General features: G+C 36.3%; 1 protein-coding gene across 1 annotated transcript in view; it reads left to right on the forward strand.

The window, feature by feature from the left end:
• Window positions 1-24,406, forward strand: part of LOC307193751 (copine-8) — a 195,098-nt gene that overhangs the window by 152,350 nt on the left and 18,342 nt on the right. Inside the window, exons 11-13 of the mRNA XM_079936161.1 lie at window positions 2,655-2,782; window positions 21,777-21,879; window positions 23,388-23,445. Coding sequence (XP_079792287.1) covers window positions 2,655-2,782; window positions 21,777-21,879; window positions 23,388-23,445 — 289 coding nt within the window. The remainder of the gene's footprint in view (window positions 1-2,654; window positions 2,783-21,776; window positions 21,880-23,387; window positions 23,446-24,406) is intronic.

Here is a 24,406-nt window from a genome sequence, read left to right on the forward strand (position 1 = left end):
CTTCACTTCCAGAACTGAATCTAAATCTCCAGTACAATCCCTCAGGGAGCCAAATGAAAGGAAAAAACTGGTGAGAGCTGGACACTCCTCACTTAAGTCTGTATGTGGGATTATTGCTCATTTTGAATTTTGTTCTTTATACTTTCTGTATGTTCTACAAATTAACATTCATTATTTCAGAAGTGGAAAAGTTTGTTAATTAAAAAGGAAATATAAAATAGGGCATCCACTGCCCTCTTCATTAATAAACAACAAAATTGAATGTACTTATTTTCAAGAACATTCTGTTTTACTTTTGTGTTAGAGCCACACATAATCTTATTTTTATTTGTCATAACAAGCAAAAACTAATTCTCCACATAATTATTTTAAGAAATGTTTTTTTTAAGATTTATAAAATCTTTCTAATCAAGATAAATGAAATGGTGGGGGAAATGGTGACTTTATTATTTCCAGAGGAATAAAGGAAATGCATAATTTTATAGAAATGTAAATCTCTCCAGTCAAAATGTTAAAATGCTGATCAAAAAGTAACTCAGAACTATCCTGGTTTGTAATTGTTCCCTTAAGGCAGATATATAATACATTTTTATATGCCCCAAATCAGTAATGAGTTTTAATTTTAATTAGCTTTATACCTTATCAAGAGATAGAACACCATAAAATTTTATTAAAAGGAAGGCTAATTAAAGGTCAGCTCAGATTAACATCAAAACCAACCAGTCACTGCTTTGTGCTAAATATTAAACTTTCACATTTTAATTTCAATCAATTCCTGTAGGCAATTTTATAATATAAAGAGTTCTTTTATTATTTTTATGTTTTAAAAAAATTTACATGAGGTAAAAATAAAAAGTTTGAATAAAAAGACAAAATTAAAAGGACAATGGTTATAAATCCTTCTTTCACAAATGACAAAATTGAAATGGTTGGTAACATCTGACTTAGTTCCCTAAGATCCTCAGTCTTTCAAAATGCTAGGATTTTGTAATATGGTGGTATACTGCTGGTTAAGAGATGGGGCTCTGGAAATGTTTTCTCTGTTACCGGTGTTGCATGACTTTGGGCACAATATCTAAGCTCTCAGTGCCTCATCTGTAAAGTGAGAATAATAATAGCATTTTATCTACTTTTTTAGATTGTTATACTATAAAAATTATATAATGTATGTAAATATTTTAATGTAAAGCTTAGTATATAGAATTCAACAAATTTAAGTTATAAATTACTAGTCACTTTTGATTGTTCAGGTAAAAACATACATGCTAAAATTACTGCTGACTATGTTTAAGCATGGTTACTGTCCCTAGTGTTTTAAAATAGAGCTACAAATTTTTTTATATTACCCCTTTCGAGAGGTGGAACCTAATTCCTCTTCCCTTGAGTATGGGCTACACTTAGTGACTCATTTCTAACAAATAGATGAAAGTAGAAGTAATGCTATGCAACTTATAAGACTAGGAGCTTATTGGAGCTTCCTCCTTGCTCTCTCTCTCTCTCTCGGATCACTCATTTTGGGGAAGTTAGCTGCCATGTTGTTGGAACACTAAAGCAGCCCTATGCAGAGTTCGTGTTGACCTACTGCCAGCAAACCATGTAAGTGAGCATTCTTAGAAGCAGATCCTCCAACTCTGGTCAGGCTTTCAGATGACTGCAGCCCAGGTTGGCTTCTTGATTGCAAGCTCTTGAGAGATCCTGAGCAAGAATCACCTGGCTAAGCTGCTTCTGGATTCTTGACACCTAAAAAAATGTATGGGATTATAAATGCCTACTGTTTTAAGACACTAACTTTTGGGATAATTTGCTACATAGCAATAGATAACACTGCCTCATTTGTGTTATTTGCGGAAGATGGACTAGGAGAATTAAACCTAATAGAGCATTGAAAGTATGAGAAAGCTAGACTAGATCTCCAGGTTTAAAGTTGCCCTTCTGGGTTACTATCTGCAGAATAAGAACTCCGGTGGTAAGCTCCAATTCCCTTGAACAATATGGATATGTTTCTTTGATTCTTTTCTCTTTACCTTGTTTTGATGCTACTCACACCAAATTACATTCCCTCTGATCACTTCTTTAGTTGGGGTTATTAATTGTGGCCTGAAAATGTGCATATGGCAGATAGTTTACATTTTTGCTTCTATAAAGTAAAACTGTTTGAATTGATAGAATTTTTTTTTCTGATTTGAATACATGTCACTGCAGAAAACTTGGAAAATATAGAATAGTCTAAACAATGAAATAAAAATCAACAATTTATAACTACTCAGAGATAACAAATATTAACATTTTGTTTCCTTCTTTTTAGATTTTTATATGTTTATCTCTGTATGTACACAGACCTGTGTATAAATAAGACATTATTAATTGTAAAATGTCATGATATTCAGCTTCTCAAGATTATTTAGAATTTTCTCCTGCCCTTTAATTGAAAAGTATCCATTTTTAATGATTGCACATTACCTCATATCACAATCTATGTAAATGTAATCTATGTTGATCACTTAATTTATTATTATGTTTTACTATTATAAATCTATAACTGAGTTTTCATCCAAAAAGCTTTATGAGTATGAACCTGTATCATTCTCTTTTTTAATTGAGCTTTACAGACACTATTCATTCCTTACTTTTTTTTTGCCTGTAACTTTCTACAGAATGGGAACCCTCAAAACCCCTACTGTGATGGCATTGAGGGTGTCATGGAGGCTTATTATAGGAGTCTGAAATCTGTACAACTGTATGGGCCAACCAACTTTGCTCCTGTAATTAATCATGTAGCAAGGTAAGTGGGAGTAGATAAGTTATTTATTCTAGTGTACTGGACCAGAGTGAAATCATAACATTATTGTTGGCCTGACTCCACAAATGAAAGTTGTTTTCTTCTAATTTACCTCCAAGAAAGTGAGGGAAAAGATATACAGTAAAAAAATCTCCATTGAGCTATCATGATATTTCAATAAGAACTTTACATCAGAATCTCAAATGAAGAAACATACACTGGCTTATGTTAGGACCTATAATTGTTCGACTGAGGAAAAAATTTTTTTCATTGAAGAGGCATCCATGAGAGCAATATCAATCATAATCTCAATTATGTAAATCATTCATATCTAATGTATATTCTATAGTAGCTCAGAAGTAAAAAGAGACTGAATTCTATGAAGACAACTGAAGCCTTTCAGTGATATATAGGGCACACTATTTTAACCTCTCTGAAATTAATATATTAGCTAATTTTATAAATTCCCAGAGTTCTACCTGTATATAATACATGGTATTGAGATCAGAATATAATAGCTGATGATTCCAAATTCATGTTCTAGAAAAAAATGTTTAATGTAAAGCTCTATATACTCTTGCTTATCATTTTTTACTAATGCATAAGTAAATTAGACACCACTTTTAAAATCACTAAAAAGTTTGTCTTGACTCACTTGCAAATCCTATGAAACCCTGCCTTATTTTTATTCATTTATTTATTTTAACATCTTTATTGGGGTATAATTGCTTTACAATGGTGTGTTAGTTTCTGCTTTATAACAAAGTGAATCAGTTATATGTTCCCATATGTCTTCCCTCTTGCGTCTCCCTCCCTTCCACCCTCCCTATCCCACCCCTCCAGGCTGTCACAAAGCACCGAGCCAATATCCCTGTGCCATGCGGCTGCTTCCCACTAGCTATCTACCTTACTACGTTTGTTAGTGTGTATATGTCCATGACTCTCTCGCGCCCTGTCACAGCTCACCCTTCCCCCCCCCCATAACCTCAAGTCCGTTCTCTAGTAGGTCTGCGTCTTTATTCCTGCCTTACCCCTAGGTTCTTCATGACATTTTTTTTCTTAAATTCCATATATATGTGTTAGCATACGGTATTTGTCTTTTTCTTTCTGACTTACTTCACTCTGTATGACAGACTCTAGGTCTATCCACCTCATTACAAACGGCTCAATTTTGTTTCTTTTTATGGCTGAGTAATATTCCATTGTATATATGTGCCACATCTTCTTTATCCATTCATCCGATGATGGGCACTTAGGTTGTTTCCATCTCCGGGCTATTGTAAATAGAGCTGCAATGAACATTTTGGTACATGACTCTTTTTGAACTTTGGTTTTCTCAGGGTATATGCCCAGTACTGGGATTGCTGGGTCATATGGTAGTTCTATTTGTAGTTTTTTAAGGAACCTCCATACTGTTCTCCATAGTGGCTGTATCAATTTACATTCCCACCAGCAGTGCAAGAGTGTTCCCTTTTCTCCACACCCTCTCCAGCATTTATTGTTTCTAGATTTTTTGATGATGGCCATTCTGACTGGTGTGAGATGATATCTCATTGTAGTTTTGATTTGCATTTCTCTAATGATTAATGATGTTGAGCATTCTTTCATATGTTTGTTGGCAGTCTGTATATCTTCTTTGGAGAAATGTCTATTTAGGTCTTCTGCCCATTTTTGGATTGGGTTGTTTGTTTTCTTGTTATTGAGCTGCATGAGCTGCTTGTAAATTTTGGAGATTAATCCTTTGTCGGTTGCTTCATTGGCAAATATTTTCTCCCATTCTGAGGGTTGTCTTTTGGTCTTGTTTATGGTTTCCTTTGCTGTGCAAAAGCTTTGAAGTTTCATTAAGTCCCATTTGTTTATTTTTGTTTTTATTTCCATTACTCTAGGAGGTGGGTCAAAAAGGATCTTGCTGTGATTTATGTCATAGAGTGTTCTGCCTATGTTTTCCTCTAAGAGTTTGATAGTTTCTGGCCTTACATTTAGATCTTTCATCCATTTTGAGCTTATTTTTGTGTATGGTGTTAGGGAGTGATCTAATCTCATACTTTTACATGTACCTGTCCAGTTTTCCCAGCACCACTTATTGAAGTGGCTGTCCTTTCTCCACTGTACATTCCTCCCACCTTTATCAAAGATAAGGTGTCCATATGTGCGTGGGTTTATCTCTGGGCTTTCTATCCTGTTCCATTGATCTATCTTTCTGTTTTTGTGCCAGTACCATACTGTCTTGATTACTGTAGCTTTGTAGTATAGTTTGAAGTCAGGGAGCCTGATTCCTCCAGCTCCTTTTTTCGTTCTCTAGATTGCTTTGGCTATTCGGGGTCTTTTGTTTTTCCATACAAATTGCAAAATTTTTTTTTGTAGTTCTGTGAAAAATGCCAGTGGTACTTTGATAGGGATTGCATTGAGTCTATAGATTGCTTTGGGTAGTAGAGTCATTTTCACAATGTTGATTCTTCCAATCCAAGAACATGGTATATCTCTCCATCTATTTGTATCATCTTTAATTTCTTTCGTCAGTGTCTTATAACTTTCTGCATACAGGTCTTTTCTCTACTTAGGTAGGTTTATTCCTAGATATTTTATTCTTTATGTTGCAATGGTAAATGGGAGTGTTTTCTTGATTTCACTTTCAGATTTTTCATCATTAGTATATAGGAATGCCAGAGATTTCTGTGCATTAATTTTGTATCCTGCTACTTTACCAAATTCATTGATTAGCTCTAGTAGTTTTCTGGTAGCATCTTTAGGATTCTCTATGTATAGGATCATGTCATCTGCAAACAGTGACAGCTTTACTTCTTCTTTTCCGATTTGGATTCCTTTTATTTCCTTTTCTTCTCTGATTACTGTGGCTAAAACTTCCAAAACTCTGTTGAATAAGAGTAGTGAGAGTGGGCAACCTTGTCTTGTTCCTGATCTTAGTGGAAATGCTTTCAGTTTTTCGCCATTGAGGATGATGTTTGCTGTGGGCTTGTCATATATGGCCTTTATTATGTTGAGGAAAGTCCCCTCTATGCCTACTTTCTGCAGGGTTTTTATTATAAATGGGTGTTGAATTTTGTCAAAAGCTTTCTCTGCATCTATTGAGATGATCATATGGATTTTCTCCTTCAGTTTGTTAATATGGTGTATCACATTGATAGATTTGCATATATTGAAGAATCCTTGCATTCCTGGAATAAACCCCACTTGATCATGGTGTATGATCCTTTTAATGTGCTGTTGGATTCTGTTTGCTAGTATTTTGTTGAGGATTTTTGCATCTATGTTCATCAGTGATATTGGCCTGTAGTTTTCTTTCTTTGTGACATCCTTGTCTGGTTTTGGTATCAAGGTGATGGTGGCCTCGTAGAAGGAGTTTGGGAGTGTTCCTCCCTCTGCTATATTTTGGAAGAGTTTGAGAAGGATAGGTGTTAGCTCTTCTCTAAATGTTTGATAGAATTCGCCTGTGAATCCATCTGGTCCTGGGCTTTTGTTTGTTGGCAGATTTTTAATCACAGTTTCGATTTCAGTGCTTGTGATTGGTCTGTTCATATTTTCTATTTCTTCCTGATTCAGTCTTGGCAGGTTGTGCATTTCTAAGAACTTGTCCATTTCTTCCAGATTGTCCATTTTATTGGCATAGAGTTGCTTGTAGTAATCTCTCATGATCTTTTGTATTTCTGCAGTGTCAGTTGTTACCTCTCCTTTTTCATTTCTAATTCTATTGATTTGAGTCTTCTCCCTTTTTTTCTTGATGAGTCTGGCTAGTGGTTTATCTATTTTGTTTATCTTCTCAAAGAACCAGCTTTTAGTTTTATTGATCTTTGCTATTGTTTCCTTCATTTCTTTTTCATTTATTTCTGATCTGATTTTTATGATTTCTTTCCTTCTGCTAGCTTTGGGGTTGTTTTGTTCTTTTTTCTGTAATTGCTTGAGGTGCAAGGTTAGGTTGTTTATTTGAGATGTTTCCTGCTTAAGGTGGGCCTGTATTGCTATAAACTTCCCGCTTAGAACTGCTTTTGCTGCATCCCATAGGTTTTGGGTTGTTGTGTCTCCATTGTCATTTGTTTCTAGGTATTTTTTGATTTCCTCTTTAATTTCTTCAGTGATCACTTCATTATTCAGTAGTGTATTGTTTAGCCTCCATGTGTTTGTATTTTTTTACAGATCTTTTCCTGTAATTGATATCTAGTCTCATGGCATTGTGGTCAGAAAAGATACTTGATACAATTTCAATTTTCTTAAATTTACCAAGGCTTGATTTGTGACCGAATATATGATCTATCCTGGAGAATGTTCCATGAGCACTTGAGAAAAATGTGTATTCTGTTGTTTTTGGATGGAGTGTCCTATAAATATCAATTAAGTAAATCTTGTTTAATGTATCATTTAAAGCTTGTGTTTCCTTATTTATTTTCATTTTGGATGATCTGTCCATGGGTGAAAGTGGGGTGTTTAAGTTCCCTACTATGAATGTGTTACTGTCGATTTCCCCTTTTATGGCTGTTAGCATTTGCCTTATGTATTGAGGTGCTCCTATGTTGGGTGCATAAATATTTACAATTGTTATATCTTCTTCTTGGATCGATCCCTTGATCATTATGGATTGTCCTTCTTTGTCTCTTTTAATAGTCCTTATTTTAAAGTCTATTTTGTCTGATATGAGAATTGCTACTCCAGCTTTCTTTTGGTTTCCATTTGCATGGAATATCTTTTTCCATCCCCTTACTTTCAGTCTGTATGTGTCCCTAGGTCTGAAGTGGGTCTCTTTTAGACAGCATATATAAGGGTCTTGTTTTTGTATCCATTCAGCCAATCTGTGTCTTTTGGTGGGAGCATTTAGTCCATTTACATTTAAGGTAATTATCGATATGTATGTTCCTATTCCCATTTTCTAAATTGTTTTGGGTTCCTTATTGTAGGTCTTTTCCTTCTCTTGTGTTTCTTGTCTAGAGAAGTTCCTTTAGCATTTGTTGTAAAGCTGGTTTGGTGGTACTGAACTCTCTCAGCTTTTGCTTGTCTGTAAAGGTTTTAATTTCTCCATCAAATCTGAATGAGATCCTTGCTGGGTAGAGTAATCTTGGTTGCAGGTTTTTCTCCTTCATCACTCTCAGTATGTCCTGCCACTCCCTTCTGGCTTGTAGGGTTTCTGCTGAGAGATCAGCTGTTTACCTTATGGGGATTCCCTTATGTGTTATTTGTTGTTTTTCCCTTGCTGCTTTTAATATGTTTTCTTTGTATTTAATTTTTGACAGTTTGATTAATATGTGTCTTGACATATTTCTCCTTGTATTTATCCTGTATTGGACTCTGTGCTTCCTGGCCTTGATTAACTATTTCCTTTCCCATATTAGGGAAGTTTTCAACTATAATCTCTTCAAATATTTTCTCAGTCCCTTTCTTTTTCTCTTCTTCTTCTGGAACCCCTATAATTCGAATGTTGGTGCGTTTAATGTTGTCCCAGAGGTCTCTGAGACTGTCCTCAGTTCTTTTCATTCTTTTTTCTTTATTCTGCTCTGCAGTAGTTATTTCCACTATTTTATCTTCCAGGTCACTTATCCGTTCTTCTGCCTCAGTTATTCTGCTATTGATCCCATCTAGAGTACTTTTAATTTCATTTATTGTGTTGTTCATCGTTGCTTGTTTCATCTTTAGTTCTTCTAGGTCCTTGTTAACTGATTCTTGCATTTTGTCCATTCTATTGTCCATTCTATCTTCAAGATTTCGGATCAACCTTACTATCATTATTCTGAATTATTTTTCAGGTAGACTGCCTATTTCCTCTTCATTTGTTAGGTCTGGTGCATTTTTATCTTGCTCCTTTATCTGCTGTGTGTTTTTCTGTCTTCTCATTTTGCTTATCTTACTGTGTTTGGGGTCTCCTTTTTGCAGGCTGCAGGTTCGTAGTTCCTCCTGTTTTTGATGTCTGTCTCCAGTGGCTAAGGTTGGTTCAGTGGGTTGTGTAGGCTTCCTGGTGGAGGGGACTAGTCAGGCTCTATCTTTAACTCTCTTGATGGTTGAGTATATCTCCCCTTCTCTTAGGTATATTTTATGGTGAATCAAAAGAAACCAAAATAGAAGTGATTAAATTCATCAATCAAAAGACATAAAGTAGGTGAATAGATTTTTTTAAAAAGACCCAATTTTATGCTGTCTATGAGAGACTCAACTTCGAATTAAGATGTACATAGGTTGAAAATGAGGAATGGATAGAAAGATACTCCATGAAAATGGTAACCAAAAGAGAGAAGGCAAGGGCAGCTATACCTAGACAAAATAAACTTTAAGTCAAAAATGTCATAACAGGGCTTCCCTGGTGGCGCAGTGGTTGAGAGTCTGCCTGCCGATTCAGGGGACATGGGTTTGTGCCCCAGTCCAGGAAGATCCCACATGCCACAGAGCGGCTAGGCCCGTGAGCCATGGCTGCTGAGCCTGCCCATCTGGAGCCTGTGCTCCGCAACGGGAGAGGCCACAACAGTGAGAGGCCTGCATACCACAAAAAAAAAGTCACAACAGACAAAGGTCATTACATAATAAAAGGGTCAATTTATGTGATATATATCATTTTATATAATTTTATATATATATATATATATATATATATTTTAGCTTGTCATTTGCAACATTGATGAACCTGAAGGATGTTATACTAGGTGAAATAAGCCAGACACAGAAAGAGAAAAACTACATCATCTCACTTATATGTAGAATTTTTAATGCTGAATACATAGAAGCAGAGTTTTAGAACAGTGGTTAACAGAGGTGGAGAGGTAAAGGGAATGGGGAGATATTATTGGTCACAGGGTACAAAGTTGCATTACATAGGATGAATATGTGTAGAGGTCTCATATATTGTATGATGACTATAATAAATACTTCACTGAATGCTGGAAATTTGCTAAAAGGGTAAATTTCAAGTACACTGATCACACCCCATAAAATATGGTAACTATGTGACATCATGATATGTTATCATGCTTGACTGTAGTAATTATTTCACTGTGTATATGTGTATCAAATCATCATGTTGTACACCTTAAATACAATTTTTATTAAAAAGAACAAAAATTTTAAAGGGTCAATACAACAGGATGACATAATAATTATAAATATGTATAGACCAAGCATCAAAGAACCTAAGCTTTTTTTTTTTTTTTTTTTGCGGTACGCGGGCCTCTCACCGTTGTGGCCTTTCCCGTTGTGGAGCACAGGCTCTGGACACACAGGCCCAGTGGCCATGGCTCACGGGCCCAGTCACTCCACAGCATGTGGGATCTTCCCAGACCGGGGCACGAACCCGTGTCCCCTGCATCGGCAGGCAGACTCTCAACCACTGCGCCACCAGGGAAGCCCCCTAAGCATATTTTTTTAATCGACATATCTGAAGGGAGAAATAGACATCAATACAATAGTATTAGAAGGCTTCACTACCCACTTTCAATAATGAATAGATCACCCAGGCCGAAAATAAATAAGGAAACAGCAAATTTGAGTAATGCTCTAGACCAGATGGAACCTAATTGACATATACAGAACATTCCATTCAATAGCAACAGAATATATATTCTTTTCAAGCATACATGGAACATTCTCTAGGATAGATCACATGCTGAGTCACAAAACAAGTCTCATTAAATGTAAGAAGATTGACATCATTCTGAGTATCTTTTCTGAACACAATGGAAAAAAATCAATAACAAAAATAAATCACAAAACTCACAAACAAATGGAAATGAACACACTCTTGAGTGATCATTGGGTCAAAGAAATCAAAAAGGAAATTAGAAAATATCATGAGAAAAATGAAAACACAATATACCAAAAGTTATGGTATACTGTATACTACTGTACTATTTTTTTGGGGTGTGATCAGTACTAAGAGGGAAAATTATAATGATAAGACAACATTTTTAAAAAGAAGAAAAATCTCAAATGACCTAGGTTTATACCTCAAGGAAATAGGAAAAGAACAACAAGCTAAGCACAAGTTAATGGAAGGAAGGAAATAATAATTAAAATTAAATAAAAATTAGAGCAGAAATAAATGGAATAGAGACTAGGAATACAATAGAAAGAAACTGGCAAAGCTAAGAGTTGGGTTTCTTTAAATATAAATAAAATCAATAAACCTTTAGCTAGACTAAGAAGAAAAATGACTCAAGTAAATAAAATCAGAAATGAAAGAGCAGACATTACAACTGAAGTCACAGAAATAAAAAATATTATAAGGGGCTATTACAAACAATTGGACTCCAAAAAATTGGAAAACTTAGAATAAATGAATAAACTCCTAGAAAGTTACAACCTACCAAGAATGAATCAGGAAGACATAGAAAGCCTGTACAGAACCATAACAAATAAGGCGATTGAATCACACACACACACACACACAGAAAGGGACACAGGGAAATGGGGCTAATGGATATGTTTATTACCTTGATTGTTTTGATGGTAAAATGAGTATATACATATGTTGAAACACAGCAAATTGCTTATATTAATTATGTGCAGTTTTTTGTATACCAATTATACCTCAATAAAGCTGTGGGCAAAAAGACATAGTAACAACAACTGAGACTTTCTCAAGAGGTAACAAGAAGTGTTGAAAGAGAAATAAGAAGTAAATGCCCCCAGGTGGAAGACTCACTTCTCTCCCCACTCGCACAGTGGAGCAGTGCCTTGCCCCAGAGGCCATCGAAGAGGCTGAAGGCTTACTTGCATCAAAGTGGGCTTCTGGAGCTGAACCTGGGGCCCCAATCTGACTCTGTCAAGATGGTGGAGAAGTCGGAGGACATGGAGTTCATCTCTCCTCACAAACACATCAAGAATACATCTAAAAAGGGAACAGTTCTCACGGAGCACCACATGAACACTGGCAGAGGACCTCAGACACCTAAAAGGACAAGAAAGATCCCCATGTAACTGGGTAGGATGAAATAAGAGAAAAGGAAGAGGAGAGGAAGTGGAAAGGGACCTGCAGCCCTGGGCAGGGAGCTGAAGGAGAGGAGAGGTTCCTGCATCCAGGGAAGCCCCCTCACTGGTGGGGAGATCAGTTGGAACAGATGGGAAGCTTCAGGGACTACTGGAGGAAAGTGCAGCAACCAGTCTGTGACAAACAGGACACAGTGAGACCTACACAGATAGTCTGTGCCACAGCCCTGCATGCCCCAGGCTGAGATGTGCATCCACCAGTGCAGAAGGGGGCTGGATACTGGAACTTGGGATTTGGAGAGCAAACCTGGGGAGAAGAATGGTGTTGGCTGCAATGAGACAGCCTGAGGGGATGGGAGTGAGGAAATCCACAACTGGGAATGCTTGTAGAAGAAACCCAGACTGCAATATAAGTGAAGTGCCATTGTTGAATGACACAAAAGGGGTGGGGCTACCATTGCATCCTCTCTCCCCACACGCCGGCCCCTGCCTCTCCAGGCACTAGGAAGGGCTCCTGCCAGAGTTGACTCTCTTGCACTGTTGGCCACCATACCCTAGCATACCCACCCCAGCGTACTCTGTTCCCACCAGGGCCAGCTCTCTCATACCTGAGGCCACCAGCTGGCTCTCTCACTCCCATGGCTGCCGGCTCCCCTGCATGACCCATTCCCATATGGGCTCCCACAACCCCATCTGCTGCCTCCTCTGCGCCCTCTCTTCACTGGGTGGACTCATGTGCTCTGGAAAGCCTCAGGAGCAGACGCCTGTGAGTGGCCCACACAGATAGGTGGCGCTGAAACCATGGCTAAGCCCCAGAGGCCATGCAGTTAAGGAAGAAAAGATGAAATCTCTCCTGGCAGCTGTGCAAAATGTGAATTGACACCCCCGCAACTGGCTTTGTAAACTCAGTGCCTACAGAACATCTGAATGGACAACAAGTGCTCCCACAGAAAAGACGGGTCTAGCTTTAGCAGCTGTAGACTTTGTGGGAACATACATGCCAGGGTTGTACCAGGCTAGAGTCTGAGCTGACCACAGGGTGTCCAGACCCATGATTACTGCAATCCTGGGACCTGACTTCAGTGGACCTACACTGATGGCCTGGTGAAAACATATGAAAGACACCAGGGCCAATTGTAGGCATACCCACAGTTAAGGAAAGGCCAAGAGCAGTGCCAACAACAGTGTAATCTGAGAACTTGCACAAAGGGTGAAAAGTGACATGACAGAGCACACCCACAGGTGAACAACTCCAGAGGAATATTCAGTGGCTTTCCTCCCAGTGGGAGTGATCCAATCCTGCCTACCTCACACTGCAGATCAGAAACACAGCTAAGAAACAGATCTTGGGGCCTCTACTCCAACAAATGTGGAGCAAACCCCACCTCTAACACGGCAGTGACAACCACAGAGCAAAAGGGAGGCCCTGCTCAATATCCAGTGCAGGCTCTGGTCACCACAATATCAGTCACATCTTCTATCAAGGGGATAATGGCCAGCATACACTGAGGGAAAAGGTGACAGTCATCTATACTAAAAACCATGCTTGCACCAAAAAATATTTAACCTGCACAGGCTACACAGGGATGTTCCCACATAAAAATAACCCTCCCAAGACAGTCTGAGGGTCTTGAATCGAGAGGAAGAACCCCCAGAGCATTCAGACTTGAAAGCCAGTGGGGCTTGAGTGCAAGAGCTCTACAGGGCTGGGGGAAACAGAGACTCCAATCTTGAGGGTGTACAAAGGTCTCACGTGCACTGGGACCCAGCACAAAGTACCTCCATAGGAACCTGGACTACCCCTACTTAGGGGTCTTGGAGGGTATCCTGGGGTGCAAAGTGTTGACTATAGTTCACTATGAGGGCAAGGACACTGGTAGCAGAAGCCCCAGGGAATATTGATCAGAATGAGCTCTCCAGGAGGCCAAAATTTCAGCACCAAGACACAACCCCTCCCAACAACTTGCAAGCTCCAGTGCTGGAAAGCCTCAGGCCAAACAACCAACAAAATAGGAAGCCAGCCTCATCCAACAGAAGACAGGCTACCTAAAGTTGTACTGAGCTCACAGCCACCTCAAAACACACCCTTTGACATGGCCCCAGCTCCACCCACCAGAGGGCAGACACCAGTCCATCCCACCAAGAAGCCTGCAACAGTCCCTGGACCAACCTCACCCACCAAGGGGCAGACACCAGAAGCAAGAGGAACTATTATCCTGCAGCCTGTGGAAATGAGACCACAAACGCAGTAAGTTAGATGAAATGAGATGACAGAGAAATTGGTACAAATGAAGGAAAAAGGTAGAAACCCACAAGAACAACTAAATGAAGAGGAGATAGGCAATCTACCTGAAAAAGAATTAATAGTAATGATAGTAAAGATAATGCAAGATCTCAGAGAAAGAATGGAGTCACAGATCGAGATAATGCAAGAAATGTTTAAGAAGGAGTGTGATTTAAAGGACAAACAGAGATGAACAATACAGTAACTGAAATACACTAGGAAGAATCAGTATAAGAATAAATGTAGGAGAACAATGAATAAGTGAGCTGGAAGACAAAGTGATGGAAATCACTGCCACAGAACGGAATAAAGAAAAAAGAATGTATAAACAACAAGGTCCTAATGTATAGCACAGGGAACTATATTCAATATCCTGTGATAAACCATAATAGAAAAGAATATAAAAAAAGAGTGTATATATGTGTATAACTGAGTCACTTTGCTGTACAGCAGAGATTGGCACAACATTGTAAATCAAATACACTTCAATCTAAAAAAAAATTTTTTTAAGAAAAAAAGAATGAAATGAGGACAGTGTCAGACACTTCTGGGACAATATTAAACATGCCAACATTCACATTATAGGGGTTCCAGAAGGAGAGAAGAAAGAGAAAGGGCCCGAGAATATATTTGAAGATAATATGACCGAAAAATTCCCTAACATGAGAAACACTTACTCAAGTCCAGGAAGCATAGAGAGTCCCAGAGAGGATGAACCCAAGGAAGAACATGCTGAGACACATATTAATCAAACTAACAAAAATTAAAGGCAAAGAAAAAATATTAAAAACAAGGGAAAAGCAACAAATAACATACAAGGGAATCCCCATGAGGTTATCAACAGGTTTTTCAGCAGAAATTCTGCAGGCCAGAAAGGAGTGGCACAATATACTTCAAGTGATGAAAAGGAAAAACCTACAACCAAGAATGTTCTACCCAAAAAGTCTCTCATTTAGATTTTTAAAACATATTTATTGGAGTATAATTTCTTTACAATGGTGTGTTAGTTTCTGCTTTATAACAAAGTGAATCAGTTATACATATACATATGTTCCCATATCTCTTCCCTCTTGCATCTCCCTCCCTCCCGCCCTCCCTATCCCACCCCTCCAGGTGGCCACAAACCACCGAGCTGATTTGATGGAGAAATCAAAAGCTTTACAGACAAGCAAAAGCTAAGAGAATTCAGAACCACCAAACCAGCTTTACAACAAATGCTAAATGAACTTCTCTAGGTGGGAAAGACACCAGCATCTTAAAACAAGCTTGTACCTATACAGATTGCTATATCCAAACTTCATGGGAACAGTAAACTAAAAAACTACAAGAGATACACACACAAAAAAGAGAAAGCATCCCAAACACAACACTAAAGATGGTCATAAAACCACAAGAGAAGAGAACAAAAGAGGAAGATAAGAAAAAAGACCTACGAAAACAAATCTGAAACAAGTAAGAAAATGGCAATAGGAACATACATATCAATAAATACCTTAAATGTAAATGGATTAAATGCTCTAACCAAAAGACATAGATTGGATGAATAGATATACAAACAAGACCCATATTATGCTGTCTACAAGAGACCCACTTCAGACCTAGGGACACATAAAGACTGAAAGTGAGAGGATGGAAAAAGATTTTCCATGAAAATAGAAATCAAAGCTGGAGTAGCAATACTCATATCAGACAAAATAAACTCTAAAATACTGTTACAAGAGACAAGGAAGGACACTACATAATGATCAAGGGATCAATCCAAGAAGAAGATAGAGCAATTGTAAATATATATATGCACCCAACATAGGAGCACCTCAATATATAGGGCAAATGCTAACATCCATAAAAGGGGAAATCAACAGTAACGCAATAATAGTGGGGGACTTTAACACCCCACTTACACCAATGGACAGATTATCCAGACAGGAAATTAATAAGGAAACCCAAGCCTTAAATGACACATTAGACCAGATAGACTTAATTGATATCTATGTGACATTCCATCCTAAAGCAGCAGAATATACATTCTTCTCAAGTGCACATGGAACATTCTCCAAGAAAGATCACATCTTGGGCCACAAATCAAGCCTTGGTAAATTTAAAAATTCAGAATCATAAAGCATTTTTCTGACCACAACACTATAAGAGTAGAAATCACCTACAGGGAAAAAAGGTAAAAAAAACACAAACACATGGAGGCTAAACAATATGTTACTAAACAACCAATGGATTACTAAAGAAATCAAAGAGGAAATCAAAAAATACCTAGGGAAAATTGACAATGAAAACATGACGATACAAAATGTATGGGACTTGGAAAAAGCAGTTCTTGGAAGTTTATAGCAATACAATCTTACCTCAGGAAACAAGAAAAATCTCAAATTAACAACCTATCCTTACACATAAAGCAACAAGAGAAAGAAGAACAAACAAAACCTAAAGTTAGTAGAAGAAAAGAAATTATAAAGAACAGAAATAAATAGAGATGGAGAAAACAATACAAAGATAAATGAAACTAAAAGCTGGTTCTTTGAGAAGATAAACAAAATTGATAAAACTTTAGCCAGACGCATCAAGAAAAAGAGAGTGGACTCAAATCAATAAAATTAGAAATGAAAAAGGAGAAGTTGCAATGGACACCACAGAAATACAAAGGATCATAAGAAACTACTACAAGCAGCTCTATGACAATAAAATGGTCAACCTAGGAGAAATGGACGAATTCTTAGAAATGCACAACCTACCAAGACTGAATCAGGAAGAAATAGAAAATATAAACACACAAATCACAAATATGGAAATTGAAATTGTGCTTTAAAAACTTCCAATAAGCAAAAGTCTAGGACCAGATGGCTTCACAGGTGAATTCTGTCACACATTTAGAAAAGAGTTAACACCTATCCTTCTGAAACAATTCTAAAAAATTGCAGAGGAAGGAACACTCACAAGCTCATTATACACGGCCACCATCAACCTGACACAAAACCAAAGGTATCAAAAAAAGAATATTACAGGCTCAAATATCACTGATGAACATAGACACAGAAATCCTCAACAAAATACTAGCAAGCCAAATCAAACAACACATTAAAGGAGTCATGCACTATGATCAGGTGGAATTTATCCAGAGATGCAAAGATTCTTCAATAAACACAAATAATGTGATACACCACATTAACAAACTGAAGAATAAAATTCATATGATCATCTCAGGAGATGCAGAAAAAGCTTTCAACAAAATTTAACACCCATTTATGATGAAAACACTCTAGAAAGTGGGCATAGAGGGAACCTAACTCAAGATAATTAAGTCCATATATGACAAACCCACAGCAAACATTATTCTCAATGGTAAAAAACTGAAAGCATTTCCTCTAAGATAAGGAACAAGATAAGGATGTCCATCTTGTCCATCTTTTATTCAACATAGTTTAGGAGGCCCTAGCCAAGGCAACCAGAAAAGAAAAAGAAATACAAAAAATCCAAATTGGAAAAGAAGAAATAAAACCATCACTGTTTTCAGATGACATGATACTATACATAGAAAATCCTAAAGATGCTACCAGAACATTACTAGAGCTTATCAATGAGTGTGGTAAAGTTACAGGATACAAAATTAATACACAGAAATCTCTTGCATTCCTATACACTAACAATGAATTATTAGAAAGAGAAATTAAGGAAACAATCCCATTTATCATCCCATCAAAAAGAATAAAATACCTGGGAATAAACCTAAGGAGGAAAAAGACCTGTACTCAGAAAACTATAAGATACTGATGAAAGAAATCAAAGATCGCACAAACAGATGGAGAGATATACCATGTTCTTGGATTGGAAGAATCAATATTGTCAACATAACTATACTACCCAAGGCAGTCTACAGATTCATTGCAATCCCTACCAAATTACCAATAGCATTTTTCACAGAATTAGACAAAAAAATTTACAATTTGTATGGAGACACAAAAGACCCTAAATTGCCAAAGCAATCTTGAGAAAGAAAAACGGAGCTGGAAGAATCAGGCTCCCTGACTTCAGACTATACTACAAAGCTACATTAATCAAAACAGTGTGGTTCTGCCACAAAACAGAAATATAGATCAATGGAACAGGATAGAAAGTCCAGAGATAAACCCACATACCTATGGTCACCTAATCTGTGACAAAGGAGGCAAGAATATACAATGGAGAAAGACAGTCTCTTCAGTAAGTGGTGCTGGAAAAACTGGACAGCTACATGTAAACCAATGAAATTAGAATATTCTCTAACACCATACAGAAAAAGAAACTCAAGATGGATTAAAGACCTAAATGTAAGACCAGATCCTATAATTCTTAGAGGAAAACATATGTAGAACACACTTTGAAATAAATCGCAGCAAGATCTTTTTGACCCACCTCCTAGGGTAATGAAAAGAAAAACAAAAATAAACAAATGGGACCTAATTAAACTTAAAAGCTTTTGCACAGCAATGGAAACCATAACCAAAATGAAAAGACAACCCACAGATAGGGAGAAAATATCTTATGGAAAAACCCGAATGAACTTTTTGGCCAGCACAACATTTGCAAATGAAGTGACTGACCAGGGATTAATCACCAAAATATATAAACAGCTCATGCAGCTCAATATCAAAAAACAAACAACCCAATCAAAAAATGGGCACAAGATCTAATAAGACATTTCTGTAAAGAAGACATACAGATGGCCAAAAGGCACATGAAAAAATGCTCAACATCACTAATTACTAGAGAAATGCAAATCAGACTACAATGAGGTATCACCTGGCACCATTCAGAATGGCCGTCATCCAAAAAAATCTACAAACAATAAATTCTGGAGAAGGTGTGGAGAAATGGGAACCCTCCTACATTGTTGATGAGAATGTAAATTTGTACAGCCACTATGGAGAACACTATAGAGATTCCTTAAAAAACTAAAAATAGAGTTACCATATGATCCAACAATCCCACTCCTGGGCATATATCCCAAGAAAACCATAATTCAAAAAGATACATGCAACCCAATGATTATTGCAGCACTATTTACAATAACCAGGACATGGAAGCAACCTAAATGTCCATTGATGGAAGAATGGAGAAAGAAGATGTGGAACATATATACAATGGAATATTACTCAGCCGTAAAAAAGAATGAAATAATATTATTGGCAGCAACATGGATGGACCTAGAGATTGTCATTCTGAGTGAAATAAGTCAAGCGGAGAAAAACAAATATATGATATTTCTTATATGTTGCATCTAAAAAAAATAGTACAAATGGACTTATTTACAAAGCAGAAATAGAGTCACAGTCGTAGAAAATAAACTTACAGTTACCAAGGGGGAAAGGTGAGGGAGAGAAAAAATTGTGAGATTGGGGTTGACACATACACACTACTATATATAAAATATATAACTAATAAGAAGCTACTGTAGGGACTTCCCTGGTGGCACAGTGGTTAAGAATCCACCTGCCAGTGCAGGGGACACGGGTTCGAGCCCTGGTCCGGGAAGATCCCACATGCCATGGAACAGCTAAGCCCATGCACCACAGCTACTGAGCCTGCGCTGTAGAGCCTGCAAGCCACAGCTACTGAGCCTGAGTGCCACAACTACTGAAGCCCACACGCCTAGAGCCCATGCTCTGCAACAAGAGAAGCCACCCAATGAGAAGGCTGCACACCGCAATGAAGAGTAGACCCTGCTCACCGCAACTAGAGAAAAGCCCAAGCACAGAAACAAAGACCCAAGGCAGCCAAAAATAAAAATTAATTAATTAATTTAAAAAAAAGAGAATCTACTGTATAGCACAGGGAACTCAACACAATAGTGTGTAATGGCCTACATGGGAAAAGAATCTAAAAAAGAATGGAGATATATATATATATATATATATATATGTATAATTGATTCACTTTGCTGTACAGCAGAAACTAACACAGCATTGTAATTCAAATCTACTCCTATAAAAATTAATTTAAAAAAGTAAACATCCCCCCCCAGAAAAAGGATCAGTTAAGCCACTTGAAGTGATATTCATAAGATTGCATAATGCTCAACTTTCCATCTTCTCACCACTTTCAACACATCATTTGGTATGAAAAGCATAAAAGCCATAGAGTTGTACTCATAGAAGTTTTTCTCACTATTTATAACCTCCTGTTAATCACATGAAATATAATCCATATGTTTTTGAAGCATAGTCAGTAAAAAATGCTTTTTAAAAATAATGGGTATTTAAAAATTAAAAAATGAATTCCTGAGGGAGATTATCTTACATCTTTTCTTAAGAAAAAATATTTAAGCATAAAATAGGAGAGTAGGTTCATACCTGCTTTGGATTTTTTCATTGCTGTGTTACCATCAAATTAATACAAATTCCTTAGTGTCGAAGATCAATTGTTCAACATTGTGAGAGCATTTTTGACTATATGTTGTAGAACAAGTTCAATGCTATTTTTAACTGACTCCTCAGTGTATGAACATATCACTTGCTGTATTATCTTCATCAGTCTATAAAATTACCAATCATTTTATTAACAGCATGAGCAATTATTAGTTTCTCTTGTCTATGGCAAAGTTGTAAATATTTTCTTGTTCATATAGTTATAAATTCTGCTTTACAAGAAATAAGTTTTTCCCTGTCATATTATGCTATTGGTTTTTCCCCAAACTGTTAAAAATTTATTATTTAGAGTCCATCAGGTACTGAAAAATTTTCATTGGTAATCAAAAGAAGTTTCTTGAAATCAATTTTTCTGTGATTTACTTGATGATTTTTTATGAAAGTAGACCAAAGTCTTCTTGTTAACTATTTATCTCCTACAAGCACCACAGTGCTTGCTCATTACTAGATATGACCGGCATACTAGTTATGTACTAAAAATCATAAAACTCATTCTATTGAGAATATAATCTAGATACCCATAATGGTAGAACACAATGGAAAAAAAGAGATAAAATATAGTCATAAAATTCTCCTCTAAATGTCTGAGTATTATTTGGTGAGAATTCAGTACTAGAATATGTTCTTATTACATACCTAATTTTTGTCTTTGTTTGCTATAATTCTCCTTCCCATCTTTCACCAATTTAACACGTATTAAGAATTGGAACTATAGCTATGTCAAAAAATGTTTCTTCTGTTGCATTTTTTTTATTAAGGTGAAATTCACATGACATAAAACCAACCATTTTTAAGTTTACAGTTCAGTGACATTCAGCATATTCACAATGTTGGGCAATCATCACTGCTATATAGTTCCAAAACAAAAATCATAATCACTTATATAATCTACCATATATAAAATCTACCAGTTATATAACTGTATAAATATTTACTACCATACATGAAATTTCTTTATTAACAATACAAAGTTGCATTATCTTGATTTTAAAGATGAGAAAATAAAGTTCAGATAGCTTATGTAATGTTATACTGAAGATCATACACATAATATGTTGCTTAGCCATTATGTCTATTTCCAAAAGCTGTAGCCATTCCTCTGTGCTAACATACCATCCAGCTCACCTTTTATTAGTGAATGAATTTCTAAGACAGCCAGGCATTTCTTTGTGCCAGCATGCAGTAATGTTGCTGTTATTCTAGTGTGCTATTTCAGAAAAAAATGCATATTTGAGAGTTTTCATATATAAGCTCTTAAGATATGTTTAAATATTTTCTTGAGATTAAAATGTTTGTTGGCTATTCCAAGTTATATTTAGCAACTATCATGTCGAGAGGAAATGTTTTACTTTGTGGCATTCTTTACCTTTTCTTTGCCTTTCAGATATGCTTCTTCTGTAAAGGATGGCTCCCAGTATTTTGTGCTACTGATTGTGACAGACGGCGTTATCTCAGATATGGCTCAAACTAAGGAGTCCATAGTTAATGTAAGTAGGAGTCATTCAGTCTTGGGCTGGCTAACTGAATGCATGGTGCTACTTAGGTTGACTAACTAGAGTCTAGTTAGTTGACTTAAGAGTGAAACAAAATGCCCATGCCTTTGCAGCCAATTGCATTATCCAGAAAACTCACACACATTTGTAGCATTCATCCATAAGGACCAAACTAAGAGGTGTGAATAATTGGGTTGTAACAAAATTATTTCCAAAAAATTAAAATAAAATAAATAATAGCATCATCTTCATGTGCATGACTGTGTTTATCTTGATTAGTTTGATGTGCTTGTATATAGTTTGTACAATTTGTACAGAATATTTCTTTAACATTTACATTTACAGTAATAGTTACAGGAGAACTGTGCTAATTTCTATATTTATAGAACTGGATAAGGACTAGCATTGATTCAAAATCCATTTTTCTCATTATTCCTAATTATGTGTTATATTTATGATCCATTTTCTTCTTTATTAGACTATAATTTATAACATCTATATTTACTAGACTGCAACCTCTAAAATTATATCTGTTTTTACTTACCTTTCTATACTCAGGTTTAGCAATGTTTGACACAAAATAGACATTTGTAAAAATGGGCTGTGTGAAAGAATTGTTTATCATACTTCATAATTATTAATAGCATAGGGAAAATATAATTAGCTTTTTGTGTGATAAAAAAATAGTTACATGTGGGAAAAAAATCAAATGTTTATAGACATACACTTAGGAAAACCAAACACAAAAAGGAAGAGAGGTAGAATCTTGCACATTTACTTGTTTGTTTATTTGGTTTTGACTAGACACACTGGGTTGGATTTGTCCTGATTTCCTTTATGTTCTGATCAGTGGCCTTAGCATGCTCTTTAAAATATGGACTTAGTAATTTAGGTTTAAACTAACAGGACATGCACTGAGGAACAGTTATTCATAATTTAGTGACCTTCACAGCTGAAGATGTGGTTGCTTTCCTGTTCCACCTACCTGTTGGTGGATCTTATATTCTTACCATAAAATTATTTTATCATACTAATAATAACTTTCTATAATTATCATTTGTATGCATTCATTTACTATGAAAATTGCTTTTCCTAACCATAGCTATAAATGAAATAGAGTACTACTTTTTCACAAATATGGTACCTTTTTTTCCCTTTTAACAACTGAAACATTTTTGAGTGGAGAGAGAACATGGAAAAAGAGACCAAAGGTACCCAGAATCAGCTTAGGAATATTTTGTCTGAGAATAGCAAGTGAAAGCAGATGCTCAGACTGGTCATTCCTGAAGAACATCCCACTGAATTAGCGTATGTACAGAGTTCAGAAAGGATAAGAGTGGAATCAAGTATATTATTCTGTGTTAATTTAAATATGTTCAAAATTATTTTAATGAACATCTGTGAAAAATATCAAAGCTCAGGATATTTTTTTCTTCTTAATTCTTAGTTGTTTTCTCAATTCAGTTTCTTAATTGTGAACTAACTGTGTGTTCTCTTTGAAGGCTTCAAAACTTCCAATGTCAATAATTATAGTAGGTGTTGGGCCAGCAGAATTTGATGGTGAGTAATAAAATTTCAATAGTATTCCTTAGGAGTTTATTTAATCTGACTCATTATGCACCTAGGTTTCTATCACTCTTTTTTTGCATATAAGGATGTGAGTGTGCATATGGATTTGTATACAGTGTCCATGTACATATAGACATAAATATAGATATTACATGATGGAGTCCAATAAAGGTGAGTAAATTAAAAGGATGTCTTCTGAGTAGGACATTATCTCTGTAGTATAGGATAATTCAACATGTAGCTTTCTGTTTTATTAGAGATGGTGTGTACCTCAAAATACTTCTTAAGACCAAGTGATAAATTGAATTTTTGTTCCCAAGGCAAAATACACTCTGGATTCCCTAAAAACTTTTAAGGATGAGCACTAAATTAATAAACCACTAGGTTGTAAAATAGAAATATTAACACAAGCATAATAATGGATTTTCAGACCTTGGCTAGTTGATAGACATTATCTTTATAAATATTTAAGTTCTGTCATATGAAAGAGCAAAGTAAAATGAAAATGGAATTGACCATCTGAAATTTAATGAGACTTTATACAATTATGCTAAATTCACTTACTGGGTACTTTTCTGTTTGGGCTCAAGCCATCTTCAAATGCCAGTTAGTGTGACGGGTGTTTGTGTGACTACTGATCTGGGTAAACTTCTCTAAGGATAGCCTATTCCTCGTCACCTGATGAATTCCTTTAAGAGAACTCTATGCTAGACATCAACTGCATAACCACAGAACATTCACCTTGCTCAGGTGTTTTTACATTAATGATGACAGTATTTAGCTTGGAACTTTAGAAATGAGAATAATTTTAGAATATTTGGAACAACTTTTGGTATGCTACAGGTTAATTTAGGCACATAGGTGGTTAATTTTTGTATGATCATCACTAGGATGATTCTTGTTTAACCACCAGTGCCTCCTCCATAAGGATAGTATAGATCTCTCAGTCTCA

This window comes from Stenella coeruleoalba, assembly GCF_951394435.1.
Source record: "Stenella coeruleoalba genome assembly, chromosome: 11".
NCBI classification, from domain to species: domain Eukaryota; kingdom Metazoa; phylum Chordata; class Mammalia; order Artiodactyla; family Delphinidae; genus Stenella; species Stenella coeruleoalba.